This window comes from Mesoplodon bidens, assembly GCF_964165515.1.
Source record: "Mesoplodon bidens genome assembly, chromosome: 10".
NCBI lineage: Eukaryota > Metazoa > Chordata > Mammalia > Artiodactyla > Ziphiidae > Mesoplodon > Mesoplodon bidens.
The window spans coordinates 49,586,123-49,607,171 of record NC_138172.1 but is presented as its reverse complement, the minus strand read 5'-3'; the positions used below and the strand labels follow the sequence as shown (position 1 = coordinate 49,607,171).

Below are 21,049 nucleotides of genomic sequence, written 5' to 3'. Positions count from 1 at the left end.
CGTTAATTTCTCTCATCTGACAGTCCAAAGTGGGTGTATGACTTTCTGTTGCTGCATAACAAAATACCACAAATTTAGCACCTTAACACATCTATTTAACCTCACAGTTTCTGTGGGTCAGGAATCTAGGTACAGGTTAGTCGGCTCCTTTGCTTAGCATCTTCCTAGGATGAAGTTAAGGTGTCAGCCAGCTCTAGCATCTCACCTGAGGCTCGGGGTCCTCTTCCAAGCTCACTGGTTGTGGGAAGAATTCAGTTGCTTGCAGCTTCATGGCTAAGGTCCCCATTTCCTTGCCAGCTGGAGGCCAGGGATGCTCTCAGTAACTAGAAGCCACCTTGGTCCCAACTGGAAGCTTACTTCTTCTTCAAGCTTACTTCAACAGGACGGTCTCACTCCAGCCTGCTAGGATGGCGTTTTATACAACACCGCACAGTAATAACCCTGGAGTGATGATCCCATCACTCTTCTCATACAATGTAATCTAACCAAGGAAGTGACTATCCCATCATATTCACAGGTCCTTCCCATACTGTAGGGGAGGGCATAACGTGCTCTTGGCTCCCCTAAGGCCTTGTTATCTTCTTCTCCTGCCCCCTCCTTCCTCCTTCATTTCCTCCTCCTTCATCTACCGCTAGTTCAGTCGGTCTCCACCAGGGAGCGCCATACGTTTCCGACACTCTGTTAGTTGCCTACCCCAGAGCCATTTACTCCTTTCTCCTTCCTGATAAAATGCTAATACTGCTCTGGTGCCCACCCTTCTCTCTACCGCCCTGTTCTTCAGGAAACAGTGTTCTCAGCCCATGCACCAAGAAGGTAAATCCTGACTGGTCTAAGTGGATCATTCTCCTTGCCAGTGATTGGTTTAGGAAGGACATGTGGTTACAGTTCTGGCTAATAAGAAGGGAAATCTGATGGTGAGCTTGAGGGAAAGGTTTTCCAGGCAGGCTGGTAAGAACAGACATAAGGGGAGATGCCGTCACCCTCCTGCTACTGAATATTTGCAAACTGGCAGCCATTTTTTTGACCATGAAGGAAACCAGCTTTAAGGCTGGGATGAAAAAGGCAGAGTAATCTGATAGAACCTGAGTCCTCTGTGATGTCATTCTGCTGCTGAATTAGCCATCCCTAGTGACTCCTGCATTACGACCTCATGTTATGTGAAGCAGTATCATTATGCTTAAGCCAGTTTGAATCTAGGTTTCCTAGCACTTGCAGTCATAGGTACCTAAATGATTGTATGTGGCTGGGGGAATATCAGTCTTAAATTGTGGCACCCACCCCAGAGCAGAGTGAATCAGTGTGAAATATTGTGGTTCCCTTGCTTTACATACTGTAGTTGGAAATATTAATGATGCTGATGAAGATAATGATAATAACAGCAGTTACACAGAGAGGAGTTACCTCTGTCCAGGGAATGATGTCAAAGTTACCAGCATGAAATTTGCAAAATCCATTGCCCCTGATTTTACTGAATGGCATCTAGAAGGATATAAGTATAGATTTGACATGTTCCCTATAGTCTTCCAGATTCAGTGCTCCCTGGTTTGAAAATCCAGAGTAAATGTGCCAAGACAGACTTCAGAGGAGATGTTAATGATTTGGCGTTAAGATCTTGAGTGAATGCCTCTCTCCAATTCAAATCAAGGGAGCAGGGTGGTCCAAATCAGAATTTAGCTGGTTTATGCATATTGGGCCAACAGTATTGATTTTCCCCATATAAAATGCACTCTAAATGTTCTTTTTAATTTTGTTTGTTTGTTTGTTTTGCCATAAACATGCATCCCAACAGTATGGATGATATAAACCGTGTGGTCCTTGACCCAGAAAACGAAGTGAACTCTTGGGGAATTATGTCCATCGGAAGTTTAGTTGGCTAATAATGCCGAAACAATTCATCTGCTTCTACACAGTGACTATAACTTGAAAGGTATCTTGGAGCCACTCAATCCATTCACACACATCTGGAGGAAGAAATAGAGAAGGCAAGTCACGCATTAAGTTATCAAGGTAAAATACTCTAGGTAAACGGTTCCATAAAGCCAAACAGAATGAACATTCAACAGGCAGAATATGGAGAAATCTGTCAGCCTTCCATTTATATTTTACATAAATCCAATAAACAGATGAGGCAAAACTAGGGCATTTTGCAAAACTTGAGAGATTCGTTCAAGTCACATTGCTTGGGATAGATTAGCAGTTAGTCTCTAACAAGAATGGAATTTTTTCTTTTCAAGGTATATGGAAATGAGAATGGAAGCCAAACATCATCTGGGGTGGTCTATTTTTAGAGAAAGTGATTTGCTGAGGGTATTTGTCATTCATTCAGGAGGACAGCAAGCCCTGAGCCATGGCAGGCATCAGTAGTAATAGCCAGCTCTTGCAAGGAAAAGAAAATAATCCTTCCATTCTTGAAAATCATTAAAAAGGAATGTTATCAAGTCAAAGGCAAGCAAGTCAGGCAGCAAGGGAATGAGAAAATTTAAAGCATTTACTGTATCTATGCACGTATGGACCATAAATGTAGATTTTCTAGTGCGTGTTTCTCAGTGCACAGGTGTGAAACTGTGTGTTCAGTGGGTTACGTGTGTCTGTATTACATGTTTCTGTGAATGTAAGTGATAATAGCTAATATTTATTGGGTTTATTCTATGTCTCAGACTCTGTGCTAAAAGCTTTATGGAGATTATCTCTTTGCAATATCTCTACAGCCTATGTTTTCCATTCATGAAGAGGTTAATAGAGCTATTAGAAATCAAAACCAGGCCTCAGACCCAGACAGCTTGACCATTTCAGGCAGTCAGCTCCCCAGAGCCCTCTGCCACTGATTACATTACCATGCTGCAGAACAACCATATTTATATGTGTCTTTGTGTATTTTTTGTTTGTTTTGGAGACAGTCTTAAAGGGGAGCAGTTCTCTCTATTATCTGCACTGCATTAAACTAGTATCGGTAAGTATATTTCTCACAAACACATCTATCTTCTTGGTAACATATTAATGGGTTCAGCAGCAAAATGAGTTTGAAAAGCTAAAATCTCAGAGTGTTTGTTTGGATTCCTGGTTGTTGTTTGTCTTCATCTTCAGACAGAGCCCACACAGTTCATTCTGGTGCCTTGCATCTGGCCTCTGGATGGTGAAAATCGGTGTGATGTTTGGGACTAGAAATTTAGGGGATTTGAACTCTCTTTAACCACATCTTTACATGGATCTCTAGTAGTCATCTCAAAATTAGCCCATCAAAAACAAATGCCCAGTATTCATCTCCTCTCCCCATCAGACATGCTTCTTCCCACTGTCCATCATCCCAGTAAATGGCCATTTCTCCAATGGCAACTGCTCAGGACAAAAGTCCTTGGATTCATCTCTGGCTTCTCTCTTTTCCTCACACACCACATCCAACTCACTAAGAAACCCTACTTCAGAATATGCCCAGAACACACCACTTCTTACTATTTCCACTGCCATAGCCCTTGCTTAAGCCATCATCTGTCTATGAAAATGTTAGTCCTTTCTCCATGCATAAACCAGTGCAATCCTTTACAGATACAGATCACTCAAAGTCAGGCAGTGACTTTCCATCACACTGAGAATAAATGCAAAGTCCTCCCCCAAGGCCTCTGAGGTCCTGCAGGACCAGCCTCTGCATGTGTAACCTTATCTTTATCCTCTGCCTCCTCAACTCCCTCTCGGTCTGTCCTAGTCACCGGTACTCAAGCTCCTTGGCATTCCTCAAACACACGGAACGTATTTCCAGCTTGGGCTGGGAGGATGACCAGGATGAAAGGGTGCTGGTGGGGATGTTCTAAAGTGGCCCTTAAAAGAAGTATCCAGGACAGCCAGGCAATATTTGGCCAACAAAGTTGCACCCTCATCATAGGAATTGAAACCATGGCAGCTACACCCAGGAGAGTGTTCCTCCAGGGTGAGGTCTTTGAAAGGCAGTGATCAGAGGCCCCATATCTCCATTAAGCCAAGGGATATGGCTTTGCAGGTGGCACACATATACCTTGTGATGAGGTGACAAGGGCAGGGCACAAGCATGGATTTGGCAGTCTTGAGAAACCTGAATTTGATTCCGACTCCCCTGCTTACTGTCAGCATAACTGTGGGCAGACACTTAACCTTTTGGAGTCTCATTCTCCTCATAGTTCAGAATTTTGCAGTGATTTACTCTCCTGCAATAATAGTTTGGGTTTGTCAAAAATCTGCATATACCCATGGGAGGGTAGCATGTAAGTGCTGTACCAGTTAAGAATATCAGCTGGACAAGTTAAAGAAAATTTTGGTTAAAGGGACCAAAAAATCCAACTTATAGTAATTTAAACAAGTATGGGTTGGTTTTTCTCACATAGTAAGAAGCCTAGAGTTAAGAAATTGCTGGCCTTAGCTTAGCTACTCAGCAAAGCCATCACGATCTTCCTTTTCTCTGCCACCTTGGCCTGTTGGCTTATGTCCCCATTGTCATGGGACAGCAAGAGGGCTGCTGCAGCTCTAGACATCGTGTCTGTGTTCAAGACAAGAAGGAGAGAGAGAAAGGTAGGAGCAACCAAGTCTTCCCTCTTTTATCAGGAAAGCAAAACTCTGGAGAAATCTACATTGGATGTACATTGCCTTGGCCAGAACTGTGTCATAAGCCATTTCCAACTGTCAGGAAAGCTGGACACACTGCTGTTCCAAGAAAAAATGGAGGTTTTGTGAGGAAAAGAGAAGTAGGGACCGGAAATTGGGTACACAGCTAACAGAGTCTGCCTTGTGGGGGGAGGGGGCAAAAAAAAAAAGTAGAGTCCTACAAAAATAAAAAAAGGTTGAGAGCTGCTTTGAGAGTGATATAAAGTTGATTGAGACCTAATCCAATCTACAAGGAATTTACAAATTTAGGGTGGGAGACACACAAAAAGGGAGTGAATACGATACAAATTGAAATAAGAACTGGACCTGTGATGCAAGCATTATGTTATGGTAGACCCAAGGAGCAATTACTTCTGATTGGAATGATGGAGGCGTCTTCATTGATCTATTTGAGCACTTCCTATGCACCAGGCATTTCAACACTAATTGCAAAGGTCTCCCCAGTGAACAAGACAGAAAACCTGTCTGCCTTCATGGAGTTCACATTTTAAGGACAGAGACAAGAAACAATTAATCAAATAAAATGAACTCCAATTGTGACAATCCTGACATAGCAGGTGGCTTTCTCCAAGGGTGAGAGGGTGTTCCCAGACAGAGAAACAGCATGAACAGAGGCTCAGAGGCAGGAAAGTATATCCTCCTTGGTCACTTATGGCTGAAATTCCAAGTGAGGATGGAGGAACATGGTCAGCTTGGGTTGGCTGCAAATGCCTGGCTTGGTCAGAGTAAGCAGGACTGATTCTTGGCTTTATCACTTACAGTATGTCCTTTACCACTCTGACTCCCAGGACATCATCTACAAATTGGAATAATAGTCCCTCATAGAGCTGTAGGGTGGGTTTAATGGAACAGTGCCACACAGCAACTGCCTGATGAGGTGGATTGGAGGATTAAAGGAGATGATACACGTGAAGTTTTAGGAATAGTATGTGACACATCCGAAGGACTCAAATGTCAGCTGTAACTAATACCATGCTTGTTGTCTTGTTACTTCTCCTCCACAGAAATGAGGAAGTTAGCACAAGCTGGCTTCCTCCTCCATCCTCCACCCCCTCACTACTTGTGTTTTGTTACTACAACTCGTGGTATTTTTATTACTGTTAAAACTAAATTACGTGTCATCTGTTCTAAATTACATGTCATGTGTTTCATTAAGTATTTATAACAGGTGAATTGTCTTTGTGAACCGTTTATACCAGTCATTTTAACTTAACCATGTTTAAATTATTTCAAGTGCAAGTTCTTTTATGCCTCGAGTTTTCCATATTTTCCAATGCTTTTGTTTTCTCTGCTCCTGAGTGGTCATTTGTCTGGGTTGAGAATACTTGGGTCATAACTTTGTCTTACATTGTTTCACATTGGAGAAGAGAAACTTGAAGTGAGTCTAAGGTTTCTTTCTTCATGGGTGACCCACTTTCCTGCCTGTGTGTTTGGATGTCCTCCTTTTCTTTTGACACCTTGACGTTCTGACAGGACACTTGAACCTGCTGGCAGGAAAAGAGATATCTCTTTTCACCAGGCTGACCTGACACATGGTGGTTCCCTTATTGATGGGTTTGTCTTCTTCCCTCATTTAGCCCAGGAATTCTCTTTTATCTTTGAATAATGCTGCCGTTCTAGTCATTCTGAAGTCTCCTTCAGGATCCAGTTATTTCTTTATGTCTTCTCTAATGATTTTCATCTTCTTGTATCTTTGTAATAAGTCCTGTGTTTTATGTGAGCTTCTCAAACATAACCCCACATCATAGGATCACCTTTCTGCAGAGTGAGTCCTTTTTGCTATTACCTTTCCTGTTTTAAATTTTACTGTGGTATTTACTGCTTGCTACAAATTCTTTTCTTGACTAGCGAATCCCTTCCTTGCTAACTGAGTTTGATCATCTCAGCTTTCGTGTCTTATTTTTCAGAGATTATATGTTTCCAAATGTATTGAAAGCACAGAGTGTATATAAAATTTACTTTTTATTCCAATAGTAAGCGTTTTCACAGCTATGTTCTTCCTTTACCACCTGAGTGGTATAATATTTACTTATGTTTTAGAGGTTTTCACACACACCATATTATTGGTTTATGTTTTATGTTCTTTCATTTCTAAATGAAATGAGTTTTTCAAGATCTGGAATTTCTGCCTAAATATAGTGAGGAAAGTCGCCTTTGATCACTTTGGGAGTCAGGTAGATGTTGTTAGAGTCCTTGTGTTATGTCTTGAGCTAGAAGGGAGGTCAATGTTAAGTGCCTGTCATTAGTTGACTGAGACAGCAGCCTCAGGAACCACACAGAACAAGCAAATAGTTCATCTTCAGCAAATGGCGGCCGTTAACAGCAGCAGCAGCATTGATCAATTTTGACTCCATAAAATTTTAAATTCATCCTCCGTAGATGCGTTGAGTAAATAAAGTCAAAGATGAATGACAAACTGAGGGGAAAAGGAGAGGAAAGGTTTCATCTCACTTGGGGAGATACATGGGCAGATATTCATTTTACAGCACTAAACTCGGGCTTGTGAGTGAAAAAAAAAGCATGGGAGATGTAACTCGCTCTTTAATTGTGGTCTAATATTCCATCAAATGGGGTACTGGATTAATTAACTGTTTCTCTATGGATGGACATTTGATTGCTTCTAGTATTTTCTTGAGGCAGAGACCTGCATTTGTTCACCAAAATCCATTTTCATTTCTTCCTGGCTATACAAATGGCAGATGAAGTTTTTATAAATCTATAAAATATGTACATAACAATAAAAAGACCTATAAACTACTAGATAATGATTAAATTTTGAGCAGTTATTTTCTGCCCAGATAGCAGTTCATAGGTACCATTCCCTAACAAAACCAACCAGGGCTCCTTGGAGAAATGCTGGCTGCAAGACTGGAACAGGGAAAATATAAGATAAGCCTGGAGAACCCTGTAGTGTTAGCAAGTAAGGAAGTCTTCAAAGATAGTCAGGGCATGTGGAAAAGGACACAGATTCAAACCTAAAGGAGCTTCCAGTGACCAAACCTGGGACAATTAGAGTAACAAAATGATGGTGGTAGGAAATTGTAACTCAGAATAAAGCAAAGATCCATCAGTCCATACTAATAGAAACAAATAATAAATAGGTGAAGAGGAGGAGAATACCAATTAATTAATATAGAAGGATAATGGGAATAAACTATCACCATTAGGCAAACACCAGGTAATAAGTTTTGCAGGCAAGAATAATTGATGGATGTTGAAATTAGAGGACAAATGCATGATGAGAAACAGGATATTTACATCATCCCAAAGTAGTTCCCCTACATGAAACTCATTCATTACAAAGAGAAAAAGAGTAACTTTACAGTGGAGCAGCCTGGCTAATATCACCTCAGCCCACTGACCAAAGTTAATATCACCAATAACAGGACATACTGATGTCAGGTACCTCCTAATATGCTGCACTGAGAAGAACACATCACTTTTGTCCTATTCTTACTGAAAATATATAACCTCAATCTAATAATGAGAAAACATCAGACAAACACAAATTGAAGGACATTCTACAAAATACTGTTTTGTAGACCTCAAAAAGGTAGAGGTTATGAAAGACAAGAAAGACTGAGGACCTAACATAGATCAAAGAGACTAAGGAAATGAAATTAAATGCAATATGGAACCCTGGATTGGATCCTGGACCAGAAAAAAAGGCATTATGGGACAACTGGAAAAATCTAATAAGATCTGTAGATTAGTTAACAGTTTTATATCAGTGTTAGTTGCCTGGTTACAATCAATTTACTATATTGTACTATGTAAGACGTTAACATTAGGGGAAAGTGAGTGAAAGTTACACGGGGATTCTACTATTTTGCAATCTTTGTATTACTAAAATTATTTTTAAATAACAAGTTAAAAAAAATAGGTCATGCAGTTTTCACTATGTTGCCCTTTCATAGGTGAACAATCCAGAGCCCTGCTGAATTGAAGAATTCAGAATAATTTTCTAACACCTAATAGCTAATGTTTAAAATCAGTAGGTTTTTTTTTCCTCATTTGGTGTAATCTAACTCTGGGGATTTTTCTTAATTATCTGAAAGAAGCAGATCTGTTGTTCATTTGAGGAAAGAAACTGCCCTTAGCCCTTATCTTTAGCTAAATAGATTGTTAAAACCAGAGAAAGCGTCAGATGGGGCTTTAAACAGAATTGGGATTCTATTTGCTGCTCTGATTCTCCAAGCTGCTATTAAAGCAAAAACTGTTTACTAGGTTCCTATAAATCTAATGTGCAGCTTTAGAGGGGTTCTGCAGTGCTTTCAAAATGAAAAGTCAAGGATCAGAAACAGTGTATGAAGTACACAAAGGATTCAGCCTGTAAACTGACAATCCATTAGCCACTTTTTTCAACAACTAAGTTTTTCTTGAGTTAACAGAATACAAAATAGCAGAACCAGGGTATGGAAAAGTCTCCAGATGTAAACTCAGATACTTATGTTCAACTTCTTTTTTCTTTAATTGAAGTATAGTTGACTTACAATATTATATTAGTTTCAGGTGTACAACATAGTGGTTCAATGTTTTTATAGATTATATTCATAGAAAGTTATAAAATATTGGCTATATTCCCTGTGCTGTACGTAACATCTATGCAACTTATTTATTTTATATCTAGTAGTTTGAACCTCTTACTATCCTACTATATATGTATATGTATGTGTGTGTGCGTGTGTATCTGAATCACTCGCCTCCTAAGTCTCCCTTCCTCCAGCGTCAGTCCAATTTATAGCCAGAAGGACTTGACGTGCAGAAGGTGTGTTCTGCTCCTTTGCTGGTTCCAGGCCCTCACCTCTGTGGGGCTCAGTCTCACAGAGCGATTGCTTCATAGCCCCCTCGCAGTTAGCTTTGCTGGAGATGGAGGGTCCTCTTCAAAATAAGTGCTGTGCTCCCAAGGGCTCGTGACTCCCTTCCCCTGTATCAGTGAGGATGCACTAGGTTACAGTTCAGTAACAAACACTCCAAGATAACCCAGGAGCTCCTCCTTCCTGCTCCTTTGGCAGTTCCAGCCCCTCTGCTGGGTCTGGGCTGTAGGGTGGAGGGAAAGGGACAAGAGTCTTGGCGGCCCATAGTTTCTGACCTTTTATGTAGGTTACTGCTGCTTCTCAGGCTAGCCCTTTTGGGCTGATGATGCCCCATTGCTGGTCTTAGTGGGGCTTCTCTAGAGGGCCCTGCAGGGTGTTCCCACCCGACGCTATACAGTTCCCTGAAGTAGAACACTGGCTTCACATGGTCCCGGCCAACTTCAAATGGGCAACAAGGCACAATCCCACCCATGTTTGGAAGGTGGGGAGAACAGCACTGTATTGCTGTGTACACACAATAGATACTCAACTTAATGGTTCAAAACACCAGCCATCTCTTTAGTTGATGATTCTATGGGTTGACAGTTTGAGCAGGACTCAGCTGGGCAGTTCTACTGGTCTCATCTACGCTCCTTGATTCCCTGCAGGGAGCAGGGTGGCTCTGGTTTGGGGGTGTCACTCGAGTGACGGGGGCTTCTGGACTGTGTGTCTCTCATCGTCCTTCAGGCTGTATCAGGTTTGTGCATATGGCAGTTTGGCAGGTTTCCAAGAGGGCAGACAGGAGCATACAGGGCATCTTGAGATTTGGGCTTGGAAGTGGCTTAAAGTTGCTCTGCCGCCTGCTGTTGGTCAAATTCCCCAAACCAACAAGATTCGAGGAACTCCAGCTTTGATGGGAGGAGCTGTGAGGTCACCTTGCAGAGGGGCATGGGAAGGGGAAGGGTAGAGAACTGTGGCATCCACCCCAAGCACTAAGACCACCACATCTTCCTGATCTTCTGTGGGAGAAGTTGGGGGGCTGATGGCTAGATTAGGTGGCTAGACTCGGCAAGGCCAGATCAAGACATCTTGTGTGTCCAGTAGGGGTGTCTGACCACACTTGATGGAGGCCTTTATTAGAATAGTGTGATGAGCACTTTTTTGTCTACATCTTTGGGGCTTAGACATTAATTCCAGGCAACAGGCATGGATATTCAATCACAAAAGGAAAACTGCCTTAAAGGTGAAGTGACCTACTACAGGTCATGCAGCTGCTAAGTGGTTCATTTCTTTTATCTGGGGAGAGGGGAAACTATGCGCTAAGGGCTGGTGATTAAAAAGCATAATGGGGCTTCCCTGGTGGCGCAGTGGTTGGGAGTCCGCCTGCCGAAGCAGGGGACACGGGTTCACGCCCTGGTCCCGGAAGATCCCACATGCCGCGGAGCGGCTGGGCCCATGAGCCATGGCCGCTGAGCCTGCGCGTCTGGAGCCTGTGCTCCGCAACGGGAGAGGCCGCAACAGTGAGAGGCCCGCGTACCGCAGGAAAAAAAAAAAAAAGCATAATAAATGCCAGAGACTTAAAAGGCCACTGTGGCTGGGATGGGCAGAGCAAAATACAGTGGTGTGAGCTGTCATTGGGATCCAGAATCTACCAGTCCCTGGAGCCCATGGCAAGGAGCTTTTCTTTAAATTTATAAAGAACAAAGGGAACTCTGTGAAGGATTTTAAACAACAGGCTCACATCTTGTTTCCAAAAGACCCTTCCGGCTGCCATGTGAAAACTAGATTGGAGGTGCAGACTGGACCAAACCAAGTTAGGATTCCTCCAGCCCTGTGTGCTTCCACTCCATGGGTCCCAAAGGCAAAGGAGAAGTGGTCTAGTTTGCCATGACCAAAACCGAGAGGCAGGGCACAGGGAGGAGCAGAGAAAGTCAAATGGATAATTTCACACCGTGCCCTCCTCAAACACACGCACACGCACACGCACACACACTGCTTTGGACCCAAGCAGGCTTGAGAAGTTCCGGCTTGTGTTCTGTGATACTTTAGCCAGATTAATTCCGAGTCAGACAGTGGCCTCCTCTGCTTTGCTGTGTGAACAGACAGATGGCTGCCAAGGGACCACAGCAGAGAAAGACCAGCAGAGACCCCAGCATGAGGGACCCAGCCTTTGAGCCCAGGAGTTCATACAATTAATATTTCCAGTGATTCCAATTCAAAAGGCAAATGGTGTCCAAAGCAGTGGGATATTTTGACAACACGTGGGTGGGAGGGCAGGGAGGCAGAGAGGAGGGGCAGGCAGTGGAATAGGGGCTGCTGACATCACCCCCCTCCCTCAGGGACATCTGTGAGCCTCCCCAGGGGCTGAGGAAGTCCGTAGGAACAGAGCAGTCCATGGAGCAGGCCTCAGCCCCACAGCAGGAGTCTGCATGATTGATCGTAAGTCTGTTCTGTCATTGCATTGCAGCTCCAGAGACTAAAACGATCACTTTCTTTCAAGACCAAGAGTTTACGGAGCAAAAGTGCTGACAACTTCTTCCAGCGAACCGACAGCGATGTGAAACTGCAGGCAGACATGCTTTCGGAGGTCAGCCCCAGCTCCAGCCTGCTCCCTGGCCCCGGATGCCTGACATCCACAGTCACCAGGGCCGGCCTGTACCCAGGTGGCGGCAAGGCCCACGCCTTTCAGGAGCACATCTTCAAGAAGCCCACTTTCTGTGATGTCTGCAACCACATGATCGTGGGTAAGCCGTCCCTCTGCCTCTGAGTCCAGGTCCCTGCATCCCTGCAAAGCCAGGTGAGAGGGGTGTACCTGAGTCCAGGTCCCCGTGGACAGACTCTGAGCCTGTCTGATATGCAGGAGGGTTGTTTGGGAGCGTTTGGGGTAACGGTATGTGTCAACAGGTAAGGGAAGCAGGGCTGGGCAGAGGGAGACGCTGGGTTGTGGTACAGATGGAAGAAAGCTCCCAGCCGATCCCCGGGGAGCTCTCAAGCCCCGTACAGTCATCTCGCGTTGAGGCCAGAGGTCTGGGACTTTGTACCCCTGCATCACCTCTCACTGGGTACGGGCAGCCCCTGGGGAGGGGGCAAAATCTTGAACAGAGCAGTTCTTTTTAGCTAAGGGCAGTGAAGGGAGAGGGAATCCGTGGGAGGCAATCAAGGTGCCGGGCAGTTGGGGTTCGAACGCCTCTTTTCTGCAGGGAGATCTGAGTGACGCGTTGCAGGGTCCTCTCCAGTACGCGTGGCCGTGTCTATCTGGGATCGCCTGGGCAGGGGGTCTGTGGCTTGGTGAGCTACAGGTGAGTGACAGAGACAGGCAGCTGTGGAAGGCAGGAGACCTCAGGGAGGCACTGACCCAAGCAGGACAGGGGATTCGGTTGGACTGGTGATTACAACTCTGGACCCGGAAAGGACTCACTCCTGGTACCTCAGAGAAATGGTGATAGCCTGAGTGTCTTGGGGGTTGTGCCCAGATGAAGAGAATGACCTATAAAACGTCCCAGCTAGAAGGAAGACCTGAGCCATTGAGAGCCAGGCGCACAGAAATTGTGCAGTTAACACTCTTCTGTCTGTCCCATGGTGGAAACCCAGTGACCAAACAGATGGAGGAAACCATAAAGGTACTTCGGGTGGAACTTAGAGTGAATTGAAACCCGTTGTTTCAAGAACAGCAGTGTGTCCTGGTGATTGACAGGTCACTGCAAAACGAGAGAAGGGGGAAGGAGACGCCCATGTGTGCTCTCAAGGGGCAGTTAGGATGTACCCACCCTAGGAGAAGTTGAAGGGCAGGAGGCTGGAATTAAGAGAGGAAATGAGGCTGGAAATCAAACGATGCAAGGCTGACCGAGATGGGGACTGTCTTCTTGAGACGGTGCTGATCCTGCAGATATGAAGCCAAGCAAAGCCTAGAGTGCCTGGACAGCCACTGAGAGGGTAACAGGTGTGAGAGACAGGCCTTCCCCACGTGGGGTCCCAATGCCAGGCCCACGCCTTACCTCCTGCTCACTTACGGCCTGGATGCTGCAGCGCTGGGCTTGGCCGTGAAGGCTTCAGGGAAGAACACTTTAAGATCAAGAGCCATGGGGCTTCCCTGGTGGCGCAGTGGTTGAGAGTCCACCTGCCGATGTAGGGGACATGGGTTCGTGCCCCGGTCCGGGAAGATCCCACATGCCGCGGAGCGGCTGGGCCCGTGAGCCGTGGCCGATAGGCCTGCGCGTCCGGAGCCTGTGCTCCGCAACGGGAGAGGCCACAACAGTGAGAGGCCTACGTACCACAAAAAAAAAAAAAAAAAGATCAAGAGCCTGTTTCCCAAGCTGGGAGCCAGGGCCCAGTGTGGGCCTGATATGTCGTTCATCTCACCTTCCAGCTCCTCAACCCTGAAACCCACCCTTCCCAGCCCCCCGTTTCCCCTTCAGTACCCATTTCCCACGGCCCAGCACCTCTTCTGAGTATGACAGTTGTCTCAGGTCGGATTCCCTAGAAGCAGAGCCTGACATGGGGACTCAAGTGCACGTAACTTATTGAGAGGGTGCTCTCAGGACAAGAGGGAGAGAGGGAAGTGGATGGAGAAGGGGAGGAACTAAACTAGGAAGTGGTGTTAGGTGGATCCTGCAGGAGTCTGGAGCATGAGTTTCACCAGTTGGTCCTTCCTTGAGGCCAGCCTTTGGTATCAGTGGGCTTCCCTCCTCCTCCCATGATGGAGGTCATTTCAAACCCCTGAGTAAAGTGGCTCATGTTCTGCCGATGGCAATTTTCTGAAGAAAGGGGCAGCTGTGGGCCATGAGCAGCCGGCACACATACCACCAGTGTTATTAGTAAGGTTTTGCTGCTATAACGAACCACAAACTTGGTAGCTTAAAACCACACAGATTTATTATCTTATAGTTCTGGAGATCAGAAGTCCACAATGAGTCTCACTGGGCTAAAATCAACGTGTCCACAGAGCTGCATTCCTTTCTGGAGGCTCTAGGGGAGAATCCACGTTCTTGTCTTTTCCAGCTTCTAGAGGCTGCCCACACCTTGGCTTGTGACCCCTTTTTATCTTCAGTGCAATGAAGCATGGCAGTGGCAGGTCACGTCTTTCTCACACCACCATCCCTTTGGTCCTGACTCTCCCCCTTTCCTAAGGATTCTTGTGATTACACTGGACCTACCTGGGTAAACCAGGATAACCTTCCCATCTCAAGGTCACCTGATTAGCAGCCTTACTTCCATTTGCACCCTTGAGTTCCCCTTGCCACGTAACATAACTACTCACCAGTTCTGGGGATTAGGACATGGACATCTTTGGGAGGCCATTGTTCTGCCTATACCTACCCAGTACAGGGTATCTGGGCAGGGCATCAGCAGTGTCCACCATGGCAATAGAAGAAAACCTTAGTTGAAGATCACAAGACTGGCCTCTGTTGATTCCTTTCCATCCTGTCTCTGATGCCAGTCATGTGATGCTTGTTTTCCAGCCAAAGGCTTTGTGATGTCACAGGGTGAGAGGCCATCTTACTTTGAAGTGGGCAGAGAGGTACCTTTCCATATGGTACACAGAATGGGGAGAGCGCTGATCCATGTTTTGCTCCTGGCTATTCCCATGAAACAATTAGCCCCTTCCCTTCCCGGATGAAATGAGATGAGGGAGTGAGGATGGTAGAAAGACCATGCGTGTAGAACCAGACAGCCTGGATTAGAGCCCCGTGCAGCTGTGTGACCTCATGCCAGTGACTTGCCTTCTTTGAACCTGTGTCCTCATTTTATGTGGAGATGATAATACCACCCTCAGGGTTTTGTGTGGATTAATGAACTGGCAGAAGGGAAGTACCAGGCATCTAATAGACCTCAGTAGAGGAAGGTGCTTGGAACTGATATCATTATCATTATTATTAAACAAGGAAATAGTCATTTTCCTAAGGAAGAGAAAGCTATTTAGAGGGTAAACCAAATTAGTGTAACAAAAAAAATTTTTTGACACTTTATAGGCATAAATAATTAAAAACATAATGTCATGGTAACAAAATAATTAGTCCCTCATCTACACAGCAGTGTTTTACATACACCTTAAAGATTGCCTCTGATTCTGCATTTCCCATTCTGTGAGGGATATGAACAAGCAAGCAGGTGTCTAGAAGAGAGTGATCAGAATGGTGAGTGGTGTGCCAAAATAAGATTGTGAGGAAACCCTGGGAGTTTGGTGTGGAAAAGACCTTGGATGTGCAACTGTGTTTTAAAATACCATATTGGAAAAGTCAAGAGACTTACTCTCTGTGCCTTTAGAGGGAAGGGTTGGGAGCAAGGGGTAAAGTTAAAAGACAAATTTCAGGGAGAATATAACCATTTAACTGAGGCACTTGACCGGTAATTGAAGGGCCTGCCTTATGAGTAGCAAGTAGTTTAACTTCTCCCAGGTGTAGGTCGTCTTGAAGATCTTCCCCTACTTAATTATCCGATGTTCTTTGAAATGAGACTCTGCTGCTTCCCAAAGAGACCAATGTCTGTCATCGTTGAATGTGGAAATATCAGTGGTTTCCAGTGTAGCCGGGAAGGCAGGGTTCCGTGGTGTCCTTCACCTTTGGCCAAGACCCAGTTGGCGGGGGGAGGGTGTGTCTGGGGGGGTGTTTATTCAAAATGGGGAGCAACATCAGCCACTTTTGCAACCATACACACAGGCCTGTCCTCATCCTCAGAAAACCATTATCTATTCACACTCTCATTTTCTAGTCACTATTGTTATTCATGTTCTTCCTTCCAACAGGCCACATTTAGGAAGAGTGCTTTGTGTCAGTCAAGGATTTCCGAAAAATTGCCGTATCACAGCTACTCTAAAACTCCAGTGTGCTCAAAACAGCTTTCTTTTACTCTTACTCAGCATCTTCAGATCACCTAGGGTTTGGCTGATCCAAACTCAGCTCAATTATTGCGTCCTCTCTCTCTTCCTTATCTCTTACCCTTTCCTTGGACCCGTGGGCTGCCCATGCCATGTCCTTCTAATGGCAAGGACAAGTGGAAGCATACAGAGTTTCCTAGGGCCTTGGGTTGGAGGAACCCAACTGTCACTTCTGTGGGTACTCCACCGGGATGTGGGTCAAACCCATGTCCAGGGATGGAGAAGTGCACTCTGCCCCCAGTAGCAGGGATAGCAAAGCCACCTGCAAAGGACAGAGTGAAGAATGTTAATAATCCAGCCTACCACTGGGCTTAGGATGGCCTCTGCACTATGGAGCCTTTTTTGTTGGGAGACACTACTAAGTCTTAGTGCTAAACTACCTTCCACGTCCCTTCTGCATCTGGAAGTGATGCCTGGCATCTGACCATTACCATGGCAGGGAGGGGTCTCATGTCTTGTGCTCAGAACTCTGAGGCAATTTGGCCTCCAACTTCATTTTTGTGTCTGCCTACCTAACTTCGGAATTGGATGCATCATTTTCAATTTCCACACAGATTTCCACCGGTCCTTTTCAAGGCAGTGCTATTCATAACCCTTAAATAGGTGATGATGAGTCTCTATTTTCAGTCTCATGACTGAGTGTGAAAAGACCGACAGCCTGTGTCTTTTTAAAACAACTAATGGAAATGAGTTCACCTCTGAGGAATGTCACAGTCATTACCCTAAAGAGGGTTCCAGGTACACCTCAAGTACAGTGACAATTTTGAAAGATTCTGTTTTGAAAATCACACCAAAAAAATGCTTTGTGTTAAAGAGAATATCACTATACTTTTCTCTTCTCAGAATTCAATGTATAATGTAACTGCCTTTTTAACATAAAAAGAAAGAGAAGAAAGAGAAAAAACAGTCAACAAGGTACACTGCTCTTTTCAAAGATGAAAACCAAGTAAACCAAATAGTAGGCTCCTTCAAGGAAAGGGGGAAGGGTATTAGAGAGGTGATGTGAGACCGGAGGGAACGGGGAGAGGGAAAAGGCAGAGGAGGGAGGTGAGGAGAGGAAGAGGAGTGAGGTAAAGCAGAGGCTGATGGACGTCATCCCTCCCGAAACACTGCCCAGGGCTTGTCATCTGTGATACAGCACAGCGGATCTGCCCCTTTTCTTTACTCCGCAAACCTAACCTCCTGTCTCTACATAATCACCTGAAGATTTGTATTTTTTTTTTGCGGTACGCGGGCCTCTCACTGTTGTGGCCTCTCCCGTTGCAGAGCACAGCTCCGGACGCGCAGGCTCAGCGGCCATGGCTCACGGGCCCAGCCGCTCCGTGGCATGTGGGATCTTCCCGGACTGGGGCATGAACCCATGTCCCCTGCATCGGCAGGCGGACTCTCAACCACTGCGCCACCAGGGAAGCCCAAGATTTGTATTCTTTAAGCCTCAGCTCATCTTCATTTTCTAAATTCTGGGGAAAGACCACCTGCTACTATCCCCTTAGAATGACATTCCAGAGAACACATTAAAGCAGGTTTTTTCCTCTCAACTGAGAACCAAAGGTTATGTAATGATGGCCAAGAAAAATCAAATCTCATTTGTGCAGTTTCTAGCTGATGGATATTTGTATAAAAATAAACGGAATCTGGCATCCTCGCTGTCTAGGATTTCTAAGTTGGAACGGACACTCAGAGTTGGGTTTACAGGGTCTCACGTGTGCCTCTCCTGGCTGCCTAGGCCTTAAAGCTGGAAAGCCTAAACATTTGCCACCAAAAAGTGGCAGTAAAAGTAGACCAGGACCCCAGCCTCATTCCCTGCCCATCTCTTTCTAATTTCCTTGGCTCCTTCACTCATTCCCTCATTCCCTAGTGCCAGCATTGCCCTTGACCTTAGACTTGACACCTGAGATTGCTCCCCCGCTGCTGACCCTGCCCTTAGGCCCCTTGGGTTAAGCAGGCACTGTGGCATGCCCCCCGCCTCCAGGACATGGCTACCCTTTATGATCACCTCCTTTCCAGAAATGTGGTCACCTATGCAAGCCAAAGATGATCAAGCCAGTCTTTCATGGAGACATGAGAGAAATAAGCAGTTAGGTGTGTTCACCAGCCCCAATGCTGGATGCCCAAGCCTTTGGGTCAGCAGGATTCAAGAGCCAGTCTTAGACTAGGAGAATCCTCTTGTACTTGCTTAGAAGAAAAATACTTCCTCCACCAAAACAATCCACTCTTGCCATCTTTAGGCCTTGGCAGTGGGAGTTAGGGTGGGAGACACGTCCTCACTGGGCACCCAGTACATGTATTCCATCTAGGGCACTCTGTCTTTACAACGATCTGTCTACAGTGACTCGTTTCAGGAGAGCATTGAATTTCCTTGCAGTAATCTGCATCTCATTGGAATTGCAAAGACTCCAACAAGTCAATATGTACTATTAGCATAACTAACTCAGTGCATGAGTCCACTCCGTCAATTAAGGAGGTTTTTCTGAGGGACTCCATTCTGACACCTTGTTTCCAAAACTTTATTTTTTTTAATTTATTTTTTTACTGTGTTGCGTCTTCGTTTCTGTGCGAGGGCTTTCTCTAGTTGTGGCAAGGTGGGGGGCCACTCTTCATCGCGGTGCGCGGGCCTCTCACTGTCGCGGCCTCTCTTGTTGCGGAGCACAGGCTCCAGACGCGCAGGCTCAGTAGTTGTGGCTCACGGGCCTAGTTGCTCCGCCGCATGTGGGATCCTCCCAGACCAGGGCTCGAACCCGTGTCGCCTGCATTAGCAGGCAGATTCTCAACCACTGCGCCACCAGGGAAGCCCCCAAAACTATTTTTAAATTAGCTAAATGTTTTTAGTTGGCAGCCACTTAGAAGACACAGCATATTAAATGGGCACATATTTTCTAAACAAATATTTAGCAAAAAGGCTGGATTTCATTGCCTAACATGTCAAGTTTCCTCATACAGTCACTGCAGTCAAAGGATCATTTACTTTCTAACTGTCCGAGTAGCAACCACTGGGGAAAACAATAATGGCTTTGTCCTGGGTAAAAATCCCTAAAACAGGACAGAGTTAGAGATCCTAGTGAAAGTGGTTTATTATGGGGAGAGCCCTCAGGAGAAGGGGAATCAGAGAAACAGGACCAGGCAGGGGAAGGAGTCAAGCAAGGATGTGGTCTCAGCTGGAGTTGACGTCACATGACCCCACCCAGGGGGAGCTCTGGAACACAGATGTTATCATATCGCCAAGTAGCCCCACCTTGAGACCAGGGTGTTGGCCTTTGTATACTCCTGTCGCTCAGTCATTGGCCATGGCTGCCCCCCAGGGGGCAGTGGGAGTGTGACATCCCAGACAAAGAGGATCCCATTTGGCTGAGAACAATTCTCTGAAAAAGGGCCCCTGTGAGCCATTTGGAGCCGATACTCACAGTGTCAGTACGATAAATAAAATCTAGGCGAGGCACTAACAGCATCAGTATCTCTGTAAACGCACTTTAATGCTACAAGACACAATATAAAAACATCCTCCACTAGGAATGAATTTGAAATGCAGATGGACCTTGGCATTGTTGTACCTATAACACTGTGTTATCATTATAATGAATAATATAAAGAGAGGAAATATTACATTACACTGAGTCACGGAACTTTCTGCTATGCTTTTGTATGACCAGTAATTTAGTTGTTTCCTGACCTATTTGGACCTCATCCGATTGCTTGAAAAAGCCATAAACGTTGAAACATTAACCACACCTTGAATGGAAATATTCACTCACCGTTGAAGTTGTTTCTTGGTGGGAAATGCCAAACAGAAATCAAGGGGAATATTAAAAAGCAAATGTAAAATCTATGTATTCTCAGGATGGAATTAAAACTCTTGAAATGCCATCAGTCATTTAGCTGGACAGTTGTTTTAGGAGCTGTGCAGCTTATAAATAAGAAAATACAAGTGCTCTCTAGAATCTTTTTCTTAAATTTCAGATGTATATTTCCCTTTGGGCTGTGGTATGTGTCCATCATAAAATGTGGTACCTAGACCTCAGTGGTTTGCCCTATGGGATTGTTACTCTCTGGAGTCTTAATTGCTTACAAGTAGCAGTAAGTTAACTGCTACTTTTCTACTAGGGGACAAAAAGGCAACCAAGGTAATGCCTGGTCCAACAGAAGTAATTTCTTTGTATTCTTTGCTTATCTGGCCCCCTTGAGAGAACTGCGTTGCTTCTGGGGACAGGGTTTTAAGTGAAAGTAAATAAAACTGGAGCACACCTAGTGTAGGGAGATAGTGACCCTGCCGGCTGAGGAATGTTTGCAGGAGGTGGCAATGCTTGGCTGGGAGAAGACTTTGGGGAACACAGTCATTGTCTTCAAATAGCTGAAGTGATCTCATCTGGAAGAGGGTTTAAACTTGCTCGGGGTCCCAGGTGCACAGTGATGGATGATACAGTGAGGCAGAGTTCAAGATGCTAAAAGGAAGAGCTTCTAAAAGTAATCCCAGAAGTAGGCTGCGTAGATTTGGGGAGGGAGGATTTTCTATAGTAAAATAGTAGTAAAATATGTGGAAAATGCTGTACACTACGCTCCCTTTGTATAATCACAGCACACGTTAGCATTTTGAAGTCCTGCTGTCCTGAAGACAACCAAGTGTTACCAGTGGAGAACAGAGGCAGTGGAGCAAATGGTAATAACGGAGTTCTCCCTCCTGAAGATTTTCTTTTCCCTAATTCCACTCGGCCGTCATTGAACACTACTTGGCATGTCTCTCTTTAATGGACACAAT

General features: G+C 45.2%; 1 protein-coding gene across 5 annotated transcripts in view; it reads left to right on the top strand.

Annotated features, from left to right (window-relative positions):
- Positions 1–21,049, top strand: part of STAC (SH3 and cysteine rich domain) — a 103,630-nt gene that overhangs the window by 24,684 nt on the left and 57,897 nt on the right. For 3 of the 5 annotated variants that reach the window (XM_081247720.1, XM_081247718.1, XM_081247721.1), the window contains exon 2: positions 11,893–12,169. The exons of 1 other annotated variant lie outside the window; for it this stretch is intronic. In XM_081247720.1, the coding sequence (XP_081103846.1) occupies positions 11,893–12,169 (277 nt within the window). The remainder of the gene's footprint in view (positions 1–11,892; positions 12,170–21,049) is intronic. One more of the 5 variants, XM_081247719.1, reaches the window with a different exon arrangement.